Source organism: Ambystoma mexicanum, chromosome 9, assembly GCF_040938575.1.
Source record: "Ambystoma mexicanum isolate Mex_15411 chromosome 9, UKY_AmexF1_1, whole genome shotgun sequence".
In the NCBI taxonomy this organism is placed as follows: domain Eukaryota; kingdom Metazoa; phylum Chordata; class Amphibia; order Caudata; family Ambystomatidae; genus Ambystoma; species Ambystoma mexicanum.
The window spans coordinates 263,499,666-263,522,452 of NC_090931.1; the positions used below are offsets into that span (position 1 = coordinate 263,499,666).

Here is a 22,787-nt window from a genome sequence, read left to right on the forward strand (position 1 = left end):
ATTCTGCTATTCGTCTTCTTTGCCTGCTTCCTCTGTGTTTCATATCGCTCCTTCCTTTGTAACTCCTCCCTGGCTTTCTTTCCCAGGCTCTCTCCGTTTTCATTTTTTAAGGAATTGTTTTTAAGTGCCTCCATGGTCTGTCCCGTGTCAAGATGTCCAAAGCAAAAATGTCCTGTGTACGAAATCCTATCCTAGTCCTTGCATACTAAAACTAACTCTCAGGTGTTAAGGGCATTGTCTCTGGCTTGAAAAGTGCACAAATGTTCATGTTCAACAAAAAGTATGAATCCAACAAAAAGACTTCCACTTAGATGGTATTCAGTTTCTGGGAATGGCTCCATTCACCAGGTTTCTTTCCAATAAAACAAAAAGTTCAAAAGGAATACTTAAGTTCCTTGTAGCCCAAAAGTAAAATCCTCTCCTCTTGGCATTACAATTCCCTCCCGGGGAAATGACTCCCTTTCTCAGGTCCTTTCCACATTTAATGCAGTTCAAAATCCCAAGTGCACGAATCTTCCTTTGGATTCTCTTTTAAAATGTCACAAATACAATTCTTGTCTCGCAGTGTCATGAATACAATTCATAATCCTAGGGCATGTATCTTCCTTGGGATTCTCTTTTCACAATGTCACTATTTGCGTGTGGGTCCCAGACTCACACAACACCTTGTGTACTCCCCTGCCAGGTGCCTTCATAAGTGCCTGGTTCACTATCCTGCCAGGGCTTCTCACAAAAAGTTCAGGTTTCTCAATTCGGGGTGCAGTTCTTAGACTCACCAAACTTCAGCATTTGCCATGCTTTTAATGCCCAATGCGATTTGCAACCCTTCTTTTAACAGCTTGTTACTTTTCAACACCTCTACAGGGATCGCCGCCCTGTCCCACTGTGCCCAGCATTTGCCGCGAAGCACCCCGGCATCTCACTTTCCCCAGCTGGGCTCACTGGTTATGTGCGGCTGCTTCAGTGTCCTTCGGGCACTTCCCTGGTTGCTGCAATTCACTGGCAGGTCAGAGAAGCGTCCCGTCCTTCCTACGCACTTTGCTTGGCTTCCGAGGTCTGTGGGCAGCGTTCCACTGTCACTGCCCGTGCAACGTGAGAGCGCAGACTCTCCCGCTTCTCCTTGTCAGTGGTATTGGCAGTCTTCGGCGTTGAGCAGCACTTGGTCTGCTCCTCCCTCATCCGTGGGTCTAGCGTGCAGCAGGCCTCTCGCACAGCCATTCCTTCTTCCAATGGGAGCCGACAGCTCCTGTCAGTTTCTCTCTTTACTGCAACAGCTGTTGAGGCTTTAAAGATCCCGCCAGGGCGCCACTCCTTCCAACAACTAGAGTGTTTTTGGTTACTGAGCTCTGCAGATCTTCATTCCTCTATCCCTCTTGCTCATCCCAGTTGTGTAGCTTGGGTCATGAATATGTAGGGAATTATCAGTCGGGTTTCCTGTGTCCTTTTGTACAGAACAATATGCCATAAAAGCATGAGGAATGGAGGGGATATCCCTAAAAGGAATGGCGGATACCTTGTCTCATCTGACAGTGCCTCACTACCCCCCTAAGGGTCACCTCCTCGCATGTGATCCTCCCTCGCATAGCCACCCCCATGGTCTGGATCAGATAGCGACTGCAATCCCCTGGCCACATGTGGAGAGGCTGCCTCAGGAAAGGATTGATGACATCATCAGATTCATCACAGTTCCTAGATGGGAGTTAGGAGTAAAGGGGTGGGAGTTACAGTTAAAGGAATAGTAGTGAGGGTTGTAATCTTAGGGATAAAGGATTAGGAGTGATGGGTTGGCAGATAGGAGGTGAATGGTTTTGCATGATGAATAGAGAGGCTTAGTGGGTGAAGGGCCTGCTCCCTCATGCTCTCCGATGGAGAGCTCAGCCTGACTCCTGCATCAGCATATACTGGGATATCCTGGTGATCCTGATACCCGTGTATTGATGTCTGATGGAGAGCTCAGCCTGACTCCTGCATCAGCAGCCACTGGGATATCCTGGTGATAGTGACACCTGTGTATTGCTGTCTGATGGGGAGCTCAGCCTGACTCCTGCATCAGCAGCCACTGGGATATCCTAGTGATCATGATGCCTCTGTATTGTTGTCTGATGGAGAGCTCAGCCTGACTCCTGCATCAGGCGCTGCTGGGATATCCTGGTGATAGTGACGCTTGTGTATTGCTGTTCGATATAGAGCTCAACCTGACTCCTGCACCAGCAGCCACTGGGATATCCTGGTGATCATGGCGCCTGTGTATTGCTGTCTGATGGAGAGCTCAGCCTGACTCCTGCATCAGGCGCTGCTGGGATATCCTGGTGATAGTGATGCTTGTGTATTGCTGTCCGATATAGAGCTCAGCCTGACTCCTGCATCAGCACCTATTGGCATATCCTGGCGATCATGTCACCGCTTGTACTGTTGTCTGATGTAGAGCTCAGCCTGACTCCTGCATCAGCACCTACTGGCATATCCTGGTGATTGTGACACCCGTGTATTGCTGTCCGATGAGGAGCTCACCTGACTCCTGCATCAGCCGCTGCTGGCATATCCTGGTGATCGTGATGCCTGTGTATTGCTGTCTGATGGGGAGCTCAGCCTGACTCCCGCATCAGCACCTACTGGCATATCCTGGTGTCCGTGATGCCTGTGTATTGCTGTCTGATATAAAGCTCAGCCGGACTCCTGCATCAGCAGCCACTGGGATATCCTGGTGATCGTGATGCCTGTGTATTGCTGTCTGATATAAAGCTCAGCCTGACTCCTGCATCAGCAGCCACTGGGATATCCTGGTGATCGTGATGCCTGTGTATTGCTGTCTGATGTAAAGCTCAGCCTGACTCCTGCATCAGCAGCCACCGGGATATCCTGGTGACCGTGATGCCTGTGTGTTGCTGTCTGATGTAAAGCTCAGCCTGACTCCTGCATCAGCACCCACTGGGATATCCTGGTGATCGTGATGCCTGTGTGTTGCTGTCTGATGGAGAGCTCAGCCTGACTCCTGCATCAGCCGCTGCTGGGATATCCTGGTGATAGTGAAAGCTTGTGTATTGCTGTCCGATATAGAGCTCAGCCTGACTCCTGCATCAGCACCTACTGGCATATCCTGGCGATCATGTCACTGCTTGTACTGTTGTCTGAGGTGGAGCTCAGACTAAATCCTTTCTGGGCACTGTCCTCACTGTTTATTCGTAGGTCCCATCTGCTTTCGGTGCTAGGAAGGCAATTGTCATTCATTGAAATGCATAAACCCCTATAAACAATAAAATACCTATTTGTAAAAGTTGAAATTTTAACAAAATTCTAAAATGCACATACTTGTTTTGGTGACATTTGCTACTGCAATGATATTGAGCAAAAATGCATAATGTTAGTTTTTTTTAAGTAAATGTCCATCAAATGTGATATTGTTTTTCTAAAAACAGCATTGCTGTAAAATCCTCCCAAATTAATGATTAAACGGTCCAATTTGAGATTGTTCACCACAAAATCACTTTGTAATTAACTGCTTTAATTGCCCTTGATAAATGAAAGAAGTTAATAATGAAAAAATACCAGACTCTCCAACATGAGGCATGAGTTCACTGAGTTTCTTATTGTTTGCTATAAAGTGCTCCTCTGCCATTTGCATGGTCCCCTTGCACTTTGGAAGCTGCAGGAATATGGTTTGGGTTTGGTCAGCGGAGCAGAGGGAACAGTGAAAGATTGCTATGCTGTTAGGTTGATGTGTGCAGGACAGACAGAAGCGGGTTCTGTGTGCGGGGCACACTTATTGGCGGTGTTTGCTGCTTAGTCCTGTCAGAAATGGCCTGGATGTACCATGAGGTGGATAGGCATGTTATGTATCCGGTCAGTGTCTGTTATGGTACATTTGAGTGTTATGGTTCTGTAGGATACCTGTGAGTGTCCATGAAGTGTGGGTGTCTGAGCTGGACCCCATCAGTTGTTGCATGTCCGGTCTGTATTTTGTGGTGGATTTGGTCACTGTTTCTTCTCCTACTCGTGACCGGATCTGAATGTTGCCCCCCTTGTGCTCCTCCTGTGCATTGTAAGCGTGTATCTCGATCCTGGTGATACAGAATCCACTTTCAGGAATGCACAGATGCATGATTTTTGCATTCAAGGTCCTGAGGCATCGCTGCCCGTTATCCTTGAATCTTTTCCCTGAGCCAAGAGAATAGTGAGTGCACATTGGCTGCACACTATTGCCCGGGTGGACTGACCTATGTCCCGGACAGGCTGGTGCCTCTGAGATTCAAAGAGGGTGTAGGCGGAGTCAGTTGCAATGTCCCTATTGGCCAGAAGGCCACAAATGAGACTCCAACTATCTCTTTCCAAGCCACCCCCTCCAAGTGTTTACCTCTACGACCTAAATGCCCTTAATTCCCCAAAATATAAAGACCACCTCCCTTGTTTTCTGATTTAAATCCCAGATCAATAAATTGTGCTTCACTTCCCAGCTGCATCCTCTGTTAATGGGAATAGAGTCTTGGACACGCCTGTTGGGCTAACGGCTAGCGGTATATCAACCCTCAGTGAATGGGTATTTGCATTCATTGGGCTCTACTCGCACCTGTGTAGCGTCCCTCTGTCCATCACTACATATAACTAATTCAACCACCTGCTAAGGCAGTATAGTGAGCTAAACATTTGCCTTGCCCCCTGCAGATGCAGGTTACTTTCCTGTTCAGGCCAACTCAGTCCTTCCTCTTACCGAGGCGAATAAACTGTGTACCATTAACAATTGGTCAAAAGTGGCACCTGATATGTGGGTGCTTAAAAGATGGTCAAATACAGCATGAAGTGCTACATAAAACTTGATAGTGTCATTAATTCTATTTATCATGCTTTTCTGATTGTTTTTTTTCTGAATTAAATGTGACCACTGCCCTTCTCTTTCTCACCTCCTCACCCTGTCCCCGCTCTGAGTCTTACCTTTACGTCATGATGCCTTTTGTCATTTTCAGGTCTTGGATGATCCTGCAGAAGACAATCTATATATGGGTAGGTGTTGATATGTTTTTTTGTAGTAGCAACATTCCAATCAAAGAAAGTGTCAAAGTAAATGCTTGGTCATTTAATTTACCAGCAAACCTGCATCCAAAACACCAGGGTGTTAGTACAAGAGAGTTAAGCCAGTAAATAGGGTCAGACGCTGTTCAGCTTGCTCCGCTGAAAGCACAGGTGTTGAGCATGTGTGGTCGAACTGTATTCTTAGATTCCATGTATCCACATCTCTGGAGGGCTGGTGCCTGCTAACAGTACTAGTGAAGTGTTGCTTTCCAGCGATCCGACTGTGGTCATCAAAAGAATAGTACTACTTATTCTTCTCCTTTTCTTCTTCTCCTACTCCTCCTCCTACTCGTCCTTCTCCTTCTCCTTCCCCTCCTTCTCCTTCGTTTTCTTCTCCTTCTTCTCCTTCTCCTCCACCTTCTGTTTTCTCCTTCTCCTTCGTTTTCTCCTTCTCCTCCTACACCTTCTCCTTCGTTTTCTCCTCCTCCTTCTCCTTCTTCTTCTCCTTCTCCTTCTCCTCCTTCTTCTTCTCCTTCACCATGTCGATATTTGTGGGTTTTTCTTTCTCAGCAGAAATCTGGTTTTCACATAAGGTGATGAGGAAAGTAACAACTTTCTCCATTCAGTTGCATACCTAAAACAGCACAAGGTAGACTTTTAAGTAGGGTGAAGTTTACCTAGTACAAGATTGACCTGACATGCATATGTTCATCAAAAGAACATGGCAGTCCATTCATAGGCCCCGATGTACGGTATGTTGCATACATTTTTTGAGACTTGGTTCACAATGCTGGATTAGGGCCCATGTCTTTAAATATCTTCTCATAGCTGTTTCCACATTTTAATGTGAGCTATGTATTATTTTATCAATAATGATTATCAGTGGTGAATGGTCAAGAAAGGACAAAATGGGTGTCACCGGAAGGCGCATTTTTTATCAGACCAACTTTTTCTGAGCTACTGGTGAGGAGTCGCTTACTGACAATTCCATGCCGTCATTTTCAACACCCTGACTGCCTTGGAAACGGGTAAAAAAGGAGCCTAAGAAGGGTGGCACTGGGGGAGCACTAAGAGGATGTGACCTCTTGTTTCCCAGCAGGTATTCAGTGCCATTTCTCCCTATGGCGTTCAGGATGGAGGAAGCACTGCCCTCGCAAAGATGGTAGCAGCCAGGTGGTGTCTGCCACCAACTCTGATGGTTAAGTATCTCCTCCCTGCCATCTCAAACATTAAAATGAAAGTTGCAGTTGCCTAGACTTTCATATTCCGGTGTACTCTCAAAGAAAATTGCCACTCAGGCTTGAAGCAAGGCTGTGCATTGTCCGCTTTTCTCTTCAGCTTTTACATCGCTGATTTAGGAGTCCCCCAAGATGAGCTCTGCGCTTTTCCTCCAAAAATAAATGGCAAACCAACGCCATGCATCCTTTATGCTGACGATATTGTGTTTATGGACTACTCCGGTGTGTCTTCAAAGGAGACTATAATGCTTTCACCAATATTTAACAACAAACAATATAAAAATCAACGCTTATAAATTGAACGTCCTACAGTTGTCATCTGCATGACTCTTAAATCTTAAGAATCAGAATTGGTGGATTAATAATGTGAAACTTGAAGTCGTTGATTCAATGACTTACCTAGGAATGGTGATCAACAAGAACTGTGATGACAAAGCAGACTATCAAACTCTCTGATTAAAAATGAAGCGACTAGCAGCACAAGGAGTGAAAATCCTCAAAAAATACAAAAGATTCTCTTTGATTCCTCTTGTGTCATTCTATCGACAAAAAGATGCTGCCATCTTAACATATGGATCGGAAGCAATGCTTTGTTTGCCATGGAAAATCTGGTCATCCCTAGAGGGGCTCTTTTGGCGTGAATGCCTGAAATTACCCAATGCTCTCAAGATATCGGTTATACATCAAGAACTTGGATTGCAATCTCTGGAGAGCATGGTACTATGGAAATCAATAGCTCTGTACAGGAAAACCAAATTGTCAGAGATTGATTCACCCCTAGAAATCTTTATTGGGCAAGTCAAAGGACACGATGTGACATTTCAGAATTGGTGCTTTAAGATTGCAAACATAATGTATGACCGAGAGCTATGTGAAGAACTATTGATTAATCCTATGAAAATCAAAAGGAAAATAGCCAAGCAAGATTGGATAGAAACAGTACAAGATAGAAACCAAGATCTGCATAGACCTTCTCAAGAAAAAGAAAAAGGAGGATTAAACAACCTGCCAGCATATCTAAAACAAATTCCCCTCGCCAACCTATCGAGATCTCCTCCTTCGAGCCAGACTAAATATTTTAAACACCAAAGAAATAGCTTTGGAGAGGAAACTGATAGTCTGTGAAGAAGCCTTCTGTAGATTCTGCAGAATGGAAAGCATTATTGAAACTTTGCCTCATTGGGTAACAGCTTGCCCTAATTTGACCAATCTACGCACCATCTAACTGAGGAAAGCTCAAATGATGTTTTATTTAAATCTTGATCAGAACTGGTGGGAATGGATGATTATGGGTGAAAGTACTAGTTTATGCCTAGAAATGCTTACATTTGTAGAAGCTATCTTACTACAGGCCAAAAAAACAATCATTGGGCCTCATTACGAGATGAATGTGCCAGTAATTGGCCATTCGCGGGTGCCGGCATGGGCCGGCTCGCAATCCCCATTCTGCCCGTTGGGGGTGGGGAGCATGGTTTATAACGGTGCCGGTGCAATCACGAGTTCTGCTTTCAGGTGCCGGTCTGCACGCCTGTTGCCTTACCGCCACATTCATAATGAGGCCCATTGTCCTAAAAGTGTGGAATAAGGCCATGGACTCTGCCTTTGAAGTCTTGTTCTCTTTTTTTCCACATCTCATTTTGGTATATCCATTTAAAGACTGGCAAATGTGTGTCTATAAAGTTCATTTAATGGATGGAATTGTGGATTAGGAAATGAATGTAAATGGTTAATTTAATTAGTAATGCTAAATGATGGCTTACTTATATTAAACCAATAAACATTTAAAAAAGAAAAAGAAAAAAAAATGAAAGTTGTAGCGAAGAAAAAGGGGGTATGCAGGAGTGCCTATTTTACTGAATGTGATATTCCCTTAAATATTCCCTTACTTTCATTATTGATGAGTGGATGGTCAGAACATCTATCCATAAGCATGTTATGTGATAGTTATTTCGAGTTGATATTGTTTTTTTTGTTTTGTTTAATATTAGTTTAAAGTGCAATTTGGTTAATAAAAGCCTTATATAAAGCAACGACAGATATATAAACAAATCCTTAATTACAGAATTTTAAAGGCCAATAGTACAATGAATATAGTAAGAAGGATACTTTCATTAACATTTCATCACATTTTTCAAATCGATAATAGCTTAAACTAATTATTAAAATGATTCAACAATATAATTTGTCGGAAAATCCTTTTTAAAAAGGTACAAAATACTAACTAATAATAATAATAATAATAATAATAATAACAAATATCCCTAATTGATGGCTCTTTTCCAAATACAAAAAGCTGCCCCCATATAGACCTTAATCTCCCCTTTGTAAATCATTGCCCCAAATTGATCCGATTCGATCATTCTAAGATCCCTAACCAGGTTTCTGTACCCTTTTTGGTACCATTCCTTAAATTCATTGCATGTCGTAAGAATGTGACTGACCGTCTCTACCTCTATTTTACAATGCCTGCATAATCTTTCTGCTTCAGGGCTTTTTGTCCATGCACCAATGAATTCATTACACGGGAGGGTATTCATACGTAGTTGGTTAATGAATCTTCTCAATGCCCTATTGCCTGTTTTTAATAAATATTCTCTTGGAGTGGCCGGTTTTAGTCCCTGTAAAGCATAGGTAGTATAATGTGTCTTAGTATAAAGATAGGACTGATTTTCACATAGGGTAGCAGAGGGTAGCATTTTCCTTTAGGTTTTTAAGGATTCTAGTAAAATCATCTTTCTCCTTTGGTACATTTAAACCTAAATCTTCGAGGAAGGACAATACAATGTTTTACAAACTAAGTATATAGTAATTCTTAATCCTACCCTCACTTCTATGTTTTCCAATTATATTTAGTAGGATTCCTTCTCCCCCGACCCCCATCATCATTCTGAAATACAATTTACAACATCCTATTTTCCACAGGGTCATCAGGGAAATGAGCCCCAATTCACATCTTCTTGCTTCTATAGGTACACCACTGGGCAATCCTAATACAGGTCTCCAAAGTGTCCCTTCCAATTTGCCTAATTTACTCAAATATTTCTTCTCCACTTTTTCTGAGGCATATAATACCCCAGGTATAATGCAGCTCTTATATACCTCTAGGTAGCCTTCTATAGAGTGACCTCCTTTACTAGACATATATTTACGTATGACATTCCATTTTTTAAATATTTTGGTTTCAACCATTTCCTGGAAGAAGTTTATACTATGATTACTTAACATGGGAATCTCCAGATACGAGTAGGCCTCTACAACCTCCAGAATTACGAAGTTTATATGCCATCAGGAGGCAAATGTTCTTTTCTCTTTCTTTGTTGCTCCAAATATCATAATCTTAGTCTTACTGGTGTTGATTTTTAGATTACCCTCTGAATAGAGGTAAAGTTTGTCCAGCAATCTTTGCAATCCCATTGGGGTCTTATACATCAGGATGGTATCATCCGCATACATAAGGCCACATATAGCTTTGATCCCACTTTTGGTGAAAGTTATTCATAACCCTGAATCTGTCCCATATATCGGAGACATACAGATTATATAAAATTGGCAATGTAACACATCCCTATTTAAGGCCAGTGTTTGTTCTGATTTCTGGTGATATCATCCCCCCTTTACCCAGGCAAATAGAGACCGTTGTATCCCTAAACATTTCCTTTAAGAAGTGAAGAATTTTTGGACATCTTTTTTTTCCCTTAATTTTTCCCACAGTATATCTCTATTGACACAATCGAATGCTTTTGATTAGTCAATAAAGCACACATACAATCTTTCCCCTTTATCGTTTGTGTCAGCAATGATGTGGTTCAACATGGTCAAGTTGTTCAATGCACTATGGTCTTTTCTAAAACCTGTTTGTTGTACAGATAACAATCCCTTCTCTTTAATCCAATTATTCAAAGTGGCCACTAGCAGAGAGCAAAACATCTTACAGTTACTATCAGTCATAGCAAGCAAGCGATAATTTTCGGTAATTTTCTATCCCCTTTTTTGAAGATAAGGATGACTATAGCTGTCCACTAGCTGTCAGGAATAGTTCCCCTCTCCTATATTCCAATAAATAGTTGGAGAAAAAGAACTGCCCATTTTTTGGGGTTTTTTAATACTAAAAGGATATCTGAGATATTATAAGGGAAGGTTTGTGTTCCATTAGGTCCACTTCTAAATTGAGGATAAGTAATGTGATACGGCTTGAAGAAGAGATTTGTAATGTAGTGCATCCACACATGCTGACCCACATCATTGTTTTCTCTATTATCGTCCTCCATCAGGAATTGGCGGTATAGATACCAGAATTATTTTGAATCGTGGGTTTTACATAGCTTATATATGCACGTCCAGTTTGCATTATTATTATATTTTTGATCTTTAAGCCAATTTTTATAATGCATCATAATGTTAATTGATCTAATTTTCTTCTCTTCTTCGTCTAAATCACATGACTTTATGAGCTTCTTAATTTCCCACTTCATTTCTTTTTCCTCTCATAAATTAGATGGTCAAATGTATGTGGGTGATTTTTTTTCCTTCCTTGTTTTTCAACACCATCTTGCTATTTCTTTTTTATATCAAACCCAGCAAGTTTAGAATCGTATTGAAACCATTGAGTGCAATTTCCTGTCCATCAATGGTAATCCGATCAAACATTCTGTTAACTGTGTCTACATTTTTATCAGACCAGGTAATCATATTTCCTCCCGCTGTAAGTTGTATATTCATCACCTTTCCAACCTCCCAGCTCTGTGTTTGACATTTAACACATTTTCCCTTCAGAGCTTTGTAGTCACTCAGAGGGTTAGTAATATTTTCAAGCGAGATACTGGATTTACTTAGTTTTTCATTAACAAACATGTAATCAAGTCGATACCCAACCTTCCCATGATACCAGGTTTCCCCGGTACAAATTCCTTTGTTAGGTTCCAAGTAGTTCAACCCCCAATTTGACAACAATTTCAGCCATCATGCTCCATATACAGTTTGCTGATTTTTCCACCTGTCATAGCCTTAATTTTGTAATTCCACTGATACATTGATAAATGATTCGTCCCACAATTCATAATGTCTATCCATCTCTTTTTTAGCCATGTCACAGTGGGCATTGAAATCCCCTACTATAAAATGTCTGAGTCAGGGGATTCCAATAACCATCCTTCAATGCTATTATTAATAATTTCTCCAAATCTCTGACATATGTTTCCCCTCCGGGTGGGAATAAATGTTAATAAGGAGAAATTTGCCAAATTTACTTCCATTGTCGATAACTGCACACATAACAAATGGGGAGTTCCCATACTCATCATATGACCTATATGAGATGTGGTTTTTCACCCCTATACATAGGCCTCCAACTGGCCGGACTTTTTCTCCTTTAATAGCAGCTTTGTTCCATATATTATATACTTCCAATAACATTTCCCCACAGACCCACGTTTCTTGGAGGGCAAAAATGCCACTGTCCAATAGAAATTGAATGCCATCTATATGGAGTAGATAATGAAAACCCCTGCTATTCCAAGATAAAAGGGTAAATTCCTTTTTGCATACCTCATCTCAATTTCCAATAGGTGGGTTTCCCTCCAAGAATCGTACTTCTTTTGGTTACACCCTGTATCCATTCTTGTTTTTTGATACTCCCCCAGTTCAGTGTTTTTGACATTCAGTTCTTGGTTTGCTGTGGTGTTACATATAACAATTTAGAAATCGTTGCCCCACACCCCATTAGAGTGGCCCCGAATAAGATCCACCAGCACTGCGGATCTAAATTGGGCAATTACCCGGTTTTCCCAACTCCCAATATTTGGGAGAATAATTGTATCAATGTCCCCCAAATTGACATTATGTAACTGTGGTATTTGTGACAATTTATTCAATATCCAAGCCCTATTTAAGAACAGGCTGTCGTCAGTGGTATTTTTTTCAATGATTTTTATACTTTTCCCCACGGTAAATGTGAGTTCCTCTTTGTTACCGATATAGTTATTCATTCTTATTTTGGAATTACCATTCATTGCCAGACATTCCATCTCCTTAATATATATCTCCCTTTCCTTATTGGTGAGAGACAGAGCCATATCATTAATACGGATATTTACATATTTAATTTAATTTCCCAATAGTTAATCGCCATCGAATTCCACTACGTCTAGGGTCTGTTCTCTACCCCTTAAATAATTATCTAAACCCCTCTCTTTGGTCACCCCTTTGCCCTCCTCCAATTTTCTTTTTCATTCAATAATTTCAAAGCGCTTACCAATTTCAACTCATTCGGAGTCTAATGGAGCAGTGGTGGCTAGAGCCAAGGTATTCTTTTTAGCACTCTTATGTATTTTGACCTTAGCCATAGCCACCCTATTTCGAGTAGTATGTTTATTTTCCTTTTACGTCTGGTTCGTCTATTCGAACCCTGGGACATAGTTATTTCAATCACACTTTCACAAGTGTTATTTTCATCTTCCGGAATTTCTTTAGAGGAAACCCTCTCACTAGAATGTTCATTTATCTGTATTTCATCTTTCTCAGCAACCAAGCATAATTCACTCAAATCACCTAAGGCTACATTTTCCTCTTTGTGGTCATTATTGTTACTATTGTGGTCATTACCCTTATTTTCTTCTATCATAATACCAAGTGCTCTGGTATTATCAATAGTCTATTGTACCAAAGATTTTATGTCATTTTGTTCCTTTAGCAACTTAGTGCAGATGGTCAAAAGGACATCCATTATGGTTGTCAGGGCATCAACTTTCTCTCCAGCTTTAAGGAAATGTTCACTATGACTATTCATTCCACGGTTTGGTGTGTTTTCAATGGAGTTCTATGTTTCATTCCAGGATCCATCCCCCTTTTTACATCCAATATCAATCTGTGCAAATCTTCCCATATCAGGTGTAGCAGACAGATTAATTCCAATAACATTATTCATATTAGTTTCATCCACCGCAGAAATATCTCGATCCATACATGTACTCATGGATTTCTGTCTAAGGTTCTGTGCTAATTTCAGTAATTAATTGTCAATCATTGAACTATTGATAGGGGGAGGTTGAGTCTCTACTATGTCAGGTATACTCACCTTTTCTTTTATTGTTAAAAACCTTAGTATCTTAGGTTGGTCTGAGAAGCATTTATCTGGACTCATATGACTAACATCTTTATTACCACTTTTCTTTCTGCTTTTCCCTTTACCTAACACTAAAGACCCTTGTTTTACTTTTAGGGTAGGCATATTTTTCTTACCCTTCTTAGATCTAAGATTATGTGAGCACTGATTTGGGCTAATATTTCTAATCACAGGTCAGTCCAACTAGTCAGTATTATGTGCACAAGGGAGACATTTCCCAGAGAAAGGAATATATAAAAAATCACCAGAGGAGAGGAACCACCTCGCAGCCTTCAGTGATTAGGGATCGGGATAGTTTCACAACTAATAAGCCTAAGAATAGTGCCCTATCCTCCTCAAAATTAAAGTGCAAAGTGCCGTGAACACAATAGATAAAAGTAAACATTTTGACAGTGGGGCCAGAGTCAAAGTTAGAAGATCATATCTAAAATGACTGGGGAGAAAAAAAAATCTTCGCAACCCCAATCTATTAGAGGAAAGAAATGGGCAAAAATGTAACCAATATCACCATATAAAGAAGGGGATAAAGTCACTGTATACAGAGGGGTGGTCTTAAAAAGCCATCATAAAAATATTATTATATAATTATTGTTAGTCCCATTTTAAAAATTGTAAAACATCATGACATGTGCTTTATCAATAGCCAGATTAATTCAAGTAAACAACGTCAGACGTGGTTGGAAAGTAAGTGACAGGGGGGACCACCTGGATTGGGTACAAACGATAGCTTGAGGAGCTGACTTAGTCCGTCTCTCCCCCCCAACCAGGCGATCCTTTATATTAGAATAGTTCAAGTTCTTACTTCCAAACCTTAAGTAACAGGAATGGTTACTTCCGAAGCTGTTGGTCATGACAGGGAAATGTATCCAGTTGTTTATTGCCAACTACGCCCTACAGCCTAACAGCTGTCACCTGCCTTTGCTCCAGCTGGGCTTAGAGCCACAAGGGTGACCCCCGTGAAGTTTTATACCGGTACTTCCGGTGTGGGCGTGGCTAGCGGGCGTTACACGCAGGTTGATTTCAAGATTCCTTTTCACTGGTATATTGATAGCTGCAGTAGTGGATCGCGTTCAGTATGTCCGCTTGTGGATCGTCTTTACTGTATATCAACCCATACTGCACAGCGATATATGCTGATGGACCAGTACCCCTCGTTTGCCTTTTTCATGACTCCTGAGATATTTTGACTGCTGGCCAGTATGCTGGACCTTCCCTTGCTCTGCAAGAAGCTCTTTAAGTAAAGTGGCCTCTGGAGTGAATGTGTGACCAGAGGCTCCACCCCTTCTATGCCCGCTGGTGCTAGAGACTTGGATGTCCTGTGCTCAGCTCTTGGTTACCCCTGATTATTTCTTCAGCTGTTGGGTCCTCATCCCTGGCCATTGCCCGCTGTCTTTTGGACTTGTTTCCTGGTTCCCACCTACGCTGTTGACTTTAATCAAACGCCTTTGTGGTGATCATAGTTCTTTGAAGCTGATGGTAATGGTCTTTGCCTTTAGTGTATGGGGTCTGAGTAGCCCACAGGCTCCTCAAGGCCTTCCTTTTCCCAATCCTCATCCTGCTGGATTTGTATGGCAGAGAGTAAGGGAGGCGCTGGAAACGCAAGTTGCATTCCTCCCTTCCTATCCGCCATACAAATCATTGAAAACGAGCCATGGCATAAGAAAAATGCATAATAGCCTTACACAAGGTTTTTACGCATTTGTCTTATGTTAAGGCTCATTGAAAATGACGCCCTGACTGTCGTATGCAAGTGGAGGACCTGGGAAGACTGGTCAGTAACTCCCAAGATGGTGCACATTTTTCCACCAATCCTTGGCGCCTATTGATTGGCTGAAAGAGATGTTGCGCCATATTTCACAGTCCTGTAGCACCCCGTTCCCTCCATGTCCCTGTGGATCTTCTACAAGACGAACAGGGAAAGATGTGGCGAAATGTAATACACATGTTATTATGGGGTCATTGCAGAAAAGCAAACAGGGGGGTGGTGGGAAATAGTGGGTCCCCCTGTCAGAGATGGGGTATAAGAGAGGGGTTCTGCAAGGGGATATTTACAATGCAAATAAAGAGAGGGGATACTGGAGGAATTACACTAGCAATATCCTCACAATACTAGTAATAGACATTGGGCCTCATTACGAGTCCGGCGGTAGCCGTGCCGGAAAAACTGGCAGGCTGCCGCTGGACCCGTATTACCATTCCGCCTCTGTGATTGCCAGGATCACTGGGGCATTACAACCCCCGGTGACCCGGTAATTCCGGCGGCAGAATTCTGTAAATCCCCATTCCATAGGACTCCATGGGGATGGGGACCTTGGAAACACCAGTTCCATCTATGACAGAGCCAGTGTTTCCATGGCCGCCTTTAGGCAGGTGGTGTTAAACCAGCCAGGTCAGACCTGGCGGGAGTGACACCTCCAGCCTTCCGGACTCTGAATCAGCCAGTCTGGAAACAACAGTGGTGGCGGTTTTACCGCCACCGTTCTTTCTGGCCGGGCAGGGTCGTAATGAGGCCCATTGTCATTCAAAAAGCACCATGAAAACATGGGGTCACAGCTGCATAAATCACAATCTTTAATACAAATAAACTCTAAAAACATTTTATGAAAATCATTATCAAAAACATGTCATTGTGCTCAAGAGGTTAGTAAAGTGCTTGGGTGCAACCAAAATAACATCCACAATTTAGAAAAATCACAATTCTTGCAGTCATTATTGCATTTATATTGTACACAAAACACTGAATAGGGCCAGTCTCCCAACTGTTTGCTTGTATTCACCACAACGCGATTTAACTGTCCTGTCTAACCATCAATTGAGGTGATACACATGGCAACACGTATTAATGTCAAGCTCCAGAGTCTCACAACTTAGCCCTCAGCAACCACACAAAATCTCTGTTAGCTCTTTATGAAATACTGTCGACATCATGGGTTTCGGCCAAAAGCAAGCAAGGCTACAGCCACCTAGATGTGTTCCTCTTTTGCATGTACACAGGCCTTCATCAGGACAAAAAATACTGTAGATAACATTCCTAGATTTACAGTTGGTAAACCGCCTCAACTCCCAGTCTCTTCCACTAAGATCAACTCTCTTCATATTTCTTGTAAGGAGGCAAACGGAACACTTCCCACATTTAAAATGCCCTGTCACAGATGGTAGACCCAATAATCGACCAATGGATCGTGTTTGTCACTTCTTTACATTCTGAGTGTGCACCAATATTTGTCTAATTCTCATTTTCCTTTTGAAGGCAAAGAGCAGCTTATTCAAGGTGACACCTGGTACACGTAAAATATGCCAACTTTCCTGAATCAGGCTTGTGAATTGATTACTTAGAGGACTGTACGTTGTGACACACACACTAGTGTGCCTTTCTTAGGTCGTATTTGTCTGTGCAGACAGATCTCCCCATTCTGGTTCATAGTCTGTATCGAAATGTTCTTCATGGGTGCTTTTTGAATCAGTTGATATGTACATCCATAACGGTTGATTAATGACATTTATTTAAGAACAGAAGATTATTAATAGAGCATTTGTTATGCTTTGTCTTGTCATTGGTTGTCGATAGTTTATGAAATTAACACATTGGTAGTGGCATGTCAATATTTGTATATGCTGGTTACATAACGCTGATAGCAGTTTACAGTTTAAATGATGACAATGTTAGCTGGTAAGATAGCTCAGCTGGTTGACACTTTGTCTTAAGTGTCACGATGCAAGGTGACTTCTCCAGCCACCCCACATTGTTATCTGGGTGGCTCTAAGCTCAGGTCATAAGAACTTCTAAGATACTGTGCGCTATGGAGGAGAGCGGGGCTAGAGGGTCACATGGGTTTGGAAAGTTCAACAGTTAGCCATTATGTTGTGAAATCTTAAAGACGTTATTTCCCCATCTCCACGTGTGCGTGTTCTTTGGCCTTATGTGAGCCTGAAGACAGCGTTGAGACCAGGACCCTCGCAACGTGTGCTTGAGGGTCTGGGCAACTGGCGACGAGGATGCCGCGTGCCTGAAGCCTTCATCATGAACGAAGAATCCTGTCACGAAAGACAATAAATGAAGTGGAGGATGTAGCTGAGCACATCGTACGCGTGTAGGCGCGCCTCCGGATGCTGTAAGGGAAACTGAATGACAGGTGTTTTTACAACCTGTTATTTCCTAAAGCCCGGCACTGTTAAAGAAAAAACAAAAGCAACAAGAGAAATATAAAACGCACATGACGTGGCAGTATTAGGCGCCTACGGTGCGCTCATAGTATCTCACCTTCCCATCGCAGAAGGAAAACAAATAAAGGGAAAGAGAGAGAAAGGAAAGCAGGCTAGAAGCCCGGCACCGTTATTACTATTTAAACAAAAACAGACATTATTCTGGAAAGCGAAGGGGAAATATTGAAGAAGGGCTACTCAGCCACAAAGTCGCGGTTTTGCAATTAAAGCCTTGTGTAGTGGGATCTGAAGAGAAAGGACGATCAAAGGCAAAATAAAACGCCATCCCAGCCCCGCATAAAAAAAGGAAAAAAAAGGTGTTAATACTGGGAAGTGGATCCCCACTAACACATACAATCTTACCATACTAGTCAACATGTCTGAAGAAACTCCCACCTCCTCCACAGAGGCCACTCAACCCAATGAGGCACAAACTACCACAAGTGGAGGCTCACAAATATTACAATTACCACATACCTTTGATATACGAGACACCAGCAACCTAGCACCCAGATGGGCCACGTGGTTACCTGATTTTAATTTCTAGTAAGGGCGATATGACTCAAAGATGACACCGGACTCAAGAATACCCTATCCATGGCAGTGGGGCCTGCAGTAAGGGACTTAGTAGGAGAGCTGATTAATCTGGACACTGACACATATCAAGGGTTACATTGTAAATTAAAAGAATACTTCACACCTTTAACCAATGTGGATTATGAAAGACATATATTCCACACCACACGTCGAGAGAAAGGAGAATCCATACACAACTATGTAATGCATTTGCGCATCAAATTGAAGCATTGTGAATTTCATCGTTATACCAATGAAGAAGCTCTTAGGTCTCAAGTAATGGCTGGATGTGACTCCCATACTTTTTCACAAGAAACTTCTACAAAAACAACACTTACTGGATGAAATTCTAGCCCGCATGGAAGCTGCACTTGAATCCCAATTAGACAATCTCAGCAAGGTCAGCATGCAGACAATCTTCTGATCAAGAAGTGGTCCATAAATATCTACTGGCAACTCAAACTCAATTCAAAATGAAGCTACCTGCTACAGATGTGGTTACGAATACCCTCATGCTGGAGAATAACTGGCTATGGGTCAGAAGTGTGCAGCCTGCGGTGGATATAACCATTGCAGAGTCATGTGCAAGAATGCCCCATTTCAACCTATACTATGGAAACATTTCAGGGAGTCAAGGAGGTTGACCCCTACAAGATCACGTGAAGATGGGCCAGACCCCGATCAAAGAAGGCAAAGGCATGGTGGAAGGGATTACAGAAAAACATTTCTTAGAGACAAACACAAATCTTCTGACATCTCAAAGCGCAACAGGAGAGGACGCTATGTCCGGTACATTAAAATGTAATCACCTTCCAGCAGTGAACTGTCTTCATCAGGAGATGACCAACGAAAAAAAGGATATGTGTGGGACTTAAACAATAGCACTGCCACTCAACACAGTCCCATTCTGAGCATTCAAGTAAACACACCTCTGGATTTCCTCATTGACACTGGCGCCACAGTCAACATAATGAGTGAAGAGGCCTATGATTTTCTACCAAATCCCCCAAGGCTCAAGAAAGCAATGGTAGACATCTACCCATATGGCTCCACCATGCCTCTACCCTGTAAAGGGGTAACGTTAGTTGTTCGCTCACATAAGACACACACAGCGAAAGTTCAGGTACATGTGTTAAAAACTGAAGCAAAAAGTGTTTGCATACTCAGTTTTAAGACTGCCATGGACATGGGACTAGTGCACATCATGTACAAACTGATGGCTCATAAGTACTTCTCTTGACCAGAGGACATTGAGGCTACTTTTCCAAAATTATTCAAAGGGCTAGGAAAACTTAAGAATCGGAAAATTAAGCTGGAAATAAAACCCATTGCTCAGCACTACAGGGGCAATCCCATAAACATCCAACACCAAGTAGAAGATGAAATCAACAAATTATTAAAACAGCATGTCAGGGAACCAGTGACAGATCCCCCCATGGGTATCCCCAATAGTACCAGTACCTAAGAAATCAACAAAGGGATCAATTAGATTATGTGTGGATATGAGAAGAGCAAATGAGGCCATTGAAAGAGAAAGACACCAAGCCACAAGAATAACAGATATGATTCATCTTTTGCATGGAGCCAAATATTTTTCAAAACTCGACTTGACTAAAGGATATCATCAAATCAAAATTGCTCCAGAATCTAGGTACATTACCACATTTGTGACTCACCTAGGACTTTTCCAATACAAAAGACTCAGCTTTGGTATTTCATCGGCAGCAGAGATCATTCAGGAAGAAGTACATAAAGTCATCCGCCATGTCCCAAACTGCCTGAACTACTCGGATGATGTACTTGTTTATGGAAAGATGAAAGAAGAACATGATGCAGCTCTACACAAAGTGTGCTCAGCTCTTGAAACAGCAGGTTTTTCGTAAAAACTCTCTAAGATTCTTCAGACACATATTTTCAGAAAAGAGTATGAGAACTGATCCAGAAAAAGTGACTGCCCTCAACTCAGGTCAGCCCCCACAAAATATATCAGAACTACGATCATTTCTTGGATTGGCTTGTTACAGTTCTCGATATATAACAGACTATGATACAGTGAGTAATCCACTACGCCTCCTCACACGTAAGAACCACACTTTTGAGTGGTTGAAAGAATATCAAACAGCTTTTGAAACCATTTGTGACATCATCACTCGGGCTGATAACATGGCATATTTTGACACTGAAAAGAAAACTGAAGTAATAGTCGATGCCAGCCCCGTGTGACTTGGGGCTATATTAACACAATGCAACCCAGCAGAACCTAATGAAATATTTGTGGTAGCCTACGCAAGCCAGAGCCTCACAACGACAGAAGAGCTTACTCACAGGCAGAAAAAGAAAGTTTAGCAGTGGAATGGGCCTGTGAATACTTTCATTTTTTCTATATGGTAAGGCCTTTACAGTCATCACTGATCACCAGGCCCTCCTTTCAATCTTCAGTGAACCAAAGTGCAGAATGCCTCCGAGAATAGCAAGGTGGGGACTACGCCTGTTAGATTACAAATTTGACATCATACACCACCCCGGAAAAGAAAATAACCTGGCAGACTACCTGTCAAGGCACCCTGCTGAACCACCCGATGCCATTCCATCCATTGTAGATAATTACATTAATTACATCATTCATAATCTTCAGCCGCTGCCCGTGGAATGGTCTACTCTAAGTAAAGAATCAGAAAATGATAAAGCCATGAATATAATAACTCATTGCCTACTTACAGACAGGATGTCTCATGCCAAATAACGAGCCAAACCAGAAAAAGAGACAGTGAATGAAGATGTCAAAAATCTAGAACTTGTGGAAGATTAACTGATAGTTACTGAGAATCACATACTGATGAAAGGCTTGAAGATTGTCATACCCTCAACACTAAGAGAACGTGTAATCTAACTAGCTCATGAGGGTCATCGTGGTCCAGCCTCCGCAAAACGCCTTTTAACGGAAAAGTATGGTTTCCAAAGCTGGACACTCTTGTGGAACAAGTGGTCAGAAAATGTGATCTATGTGCCATAGTGGCACCCAAGCCGCTCCCAAATACCTTACAAATGTCAACACTACCTGGCGGTGTCTGGGAGGAGGTGGCAGTCAACTTGTTTGGGCCCTTGCAAAATGGAAAATATGTCATAGTGCCTATGAATGAACATTCGAGATTTCCGGATGGCCAGATCATAGACTCCACGTCAGCCAACTGTGTAATTCTTGCTCTAGACCATATGCTATCTGTTTATGGCATACCAAAAATTTTGAAATCAGATAATGGACCGCCCATCACAAGTTCTGACTTAGAAAACTTTGCCAAATACATGGGTTTCATACACCGCAAGATAATGCGACGATGGCGTCAGGCTAATGGAATTGCGAAGCGTTTCATGGCAAATATCAAGAGGTCCTTACAGATAGCACATCTGGTCAACAAACCCTTTGATCAGGCACTATATGAATTGTTATGTGACTATCATCACACTCCTCATAGTACCATAGGGGAAAGCCCGTCGGACCTAATGTTTCGACGGATCATAAGAACACGGCTACCCGAGTGTCCGAACAAACAACCTGCCACATCACTTGAACAACAAGTCCAGACTTGTGATTTAGAACAAAAGGAAAAGATGAAGAACAGCACTGATAAGAAAAGGAGAGCGTAAGAGTGTGAGATAGCGTTAGGAGACCAAGTCATAATGTGTCAACCAAAGATTTGAAAAGACGACCACGTTTGCTCCTGAAATGCTGCTAGTGACTGCCAAGAAGGGCAATATGGTAACGGCCTCTGGAAACCGCCAACAAGAAGTCACAAGAAACTCGTCATGCTTCAAAAGATTTCCTGGTCACATCCCTGAGAGGTGGGAAATGACTGGCGACAGTGAGGGGCATTCAAGCTCAGATGAGTCATACCAAGGTGACAGTGAACCCTCTGATGAGGAAGACCAAATGAAAGGAAATGGCTCAGTCGCTCAATAACTTCCACGTCATGGAAGACCTCAGCGCAGCCACATAAAGCCCATCATGCTAATAGAAGAAATGGGATAAAGGCGCAAGTCCAGCTGAACTTTAAAAGGGGGGGAGATGTCACGATGCAAGGTGACTTCTCCAGCCACCCCACATGGTTATGTGGGTGGCTCTAAGCTCAGGTCATAAGAGCTTCTAAGATACTATGGGCTAGGGAGGAGGGCGGGGCTAGAGGGTCACGTGGGTTTGGAAGGTTCAGCAGTTAGCCGTTATGTTGTGAAATAATAAAGACGTTATTCCCCCCATCTCCGCGTGTGCGTGTTCTTTGGCCTTATGTGAGCCTGCACACAGCGTTGAGACCAGGACCCTCGCAACGTGTGCTTGAGGGACCGGGCATTAATCACTATATAAATAAATCATTATCATTTTGTTAGGAATGCCAGTGGGGGCGGGGCGGGGAGGGGGTGGACCCACTGCAAGCAGTGCATGGCTGTTGTTTCCATCTTGTCCGAGCTAAAGCACATTAGAAATCAAAAGCAAAGGGAATTGATTTCTTGCATAATGAGGTTTATTATAGGGGAGTGGGGAACTGTTGCTGAAGCCAGGCATCGCCTTGGTAAGGGTACCACTCTAGCACCATTTAATTACCCTTGAGTAGGGTGGCCCTCTACGCTTCCCAGACCTGGAAAAGACAGGTCAA

At 42.4% G+C, this 22,787-nt stretch overlaps 1 protein-coding gene across 3 annotated transcripts in view; it reads left to right on the forward strand.

Moving 5' to 3' along the window:
* LOC138487944 (calcium/calmodulin-dependent protein kinase kinase 1-like) overlaps positions 1–22,787 on the forward strand; it is a 1,547,719-nt gene that overhangs the window by 811,249 nt on the left and 713,683 nt on the right. For all 3 annotated transcript variants that reach the window (XM_069614593.1, XM_069614594.1, XM_069614595.1), the window contains one exon: positions 4,959–4,995. In XM_069614593.1, coding sequence (XP_069470694.1) covers positions 4,959–4,995 — 37 coding nt within the window. The remainder of the gene's footprint in view (positions 1–4,958; positions 4,996–22,787) is intronic.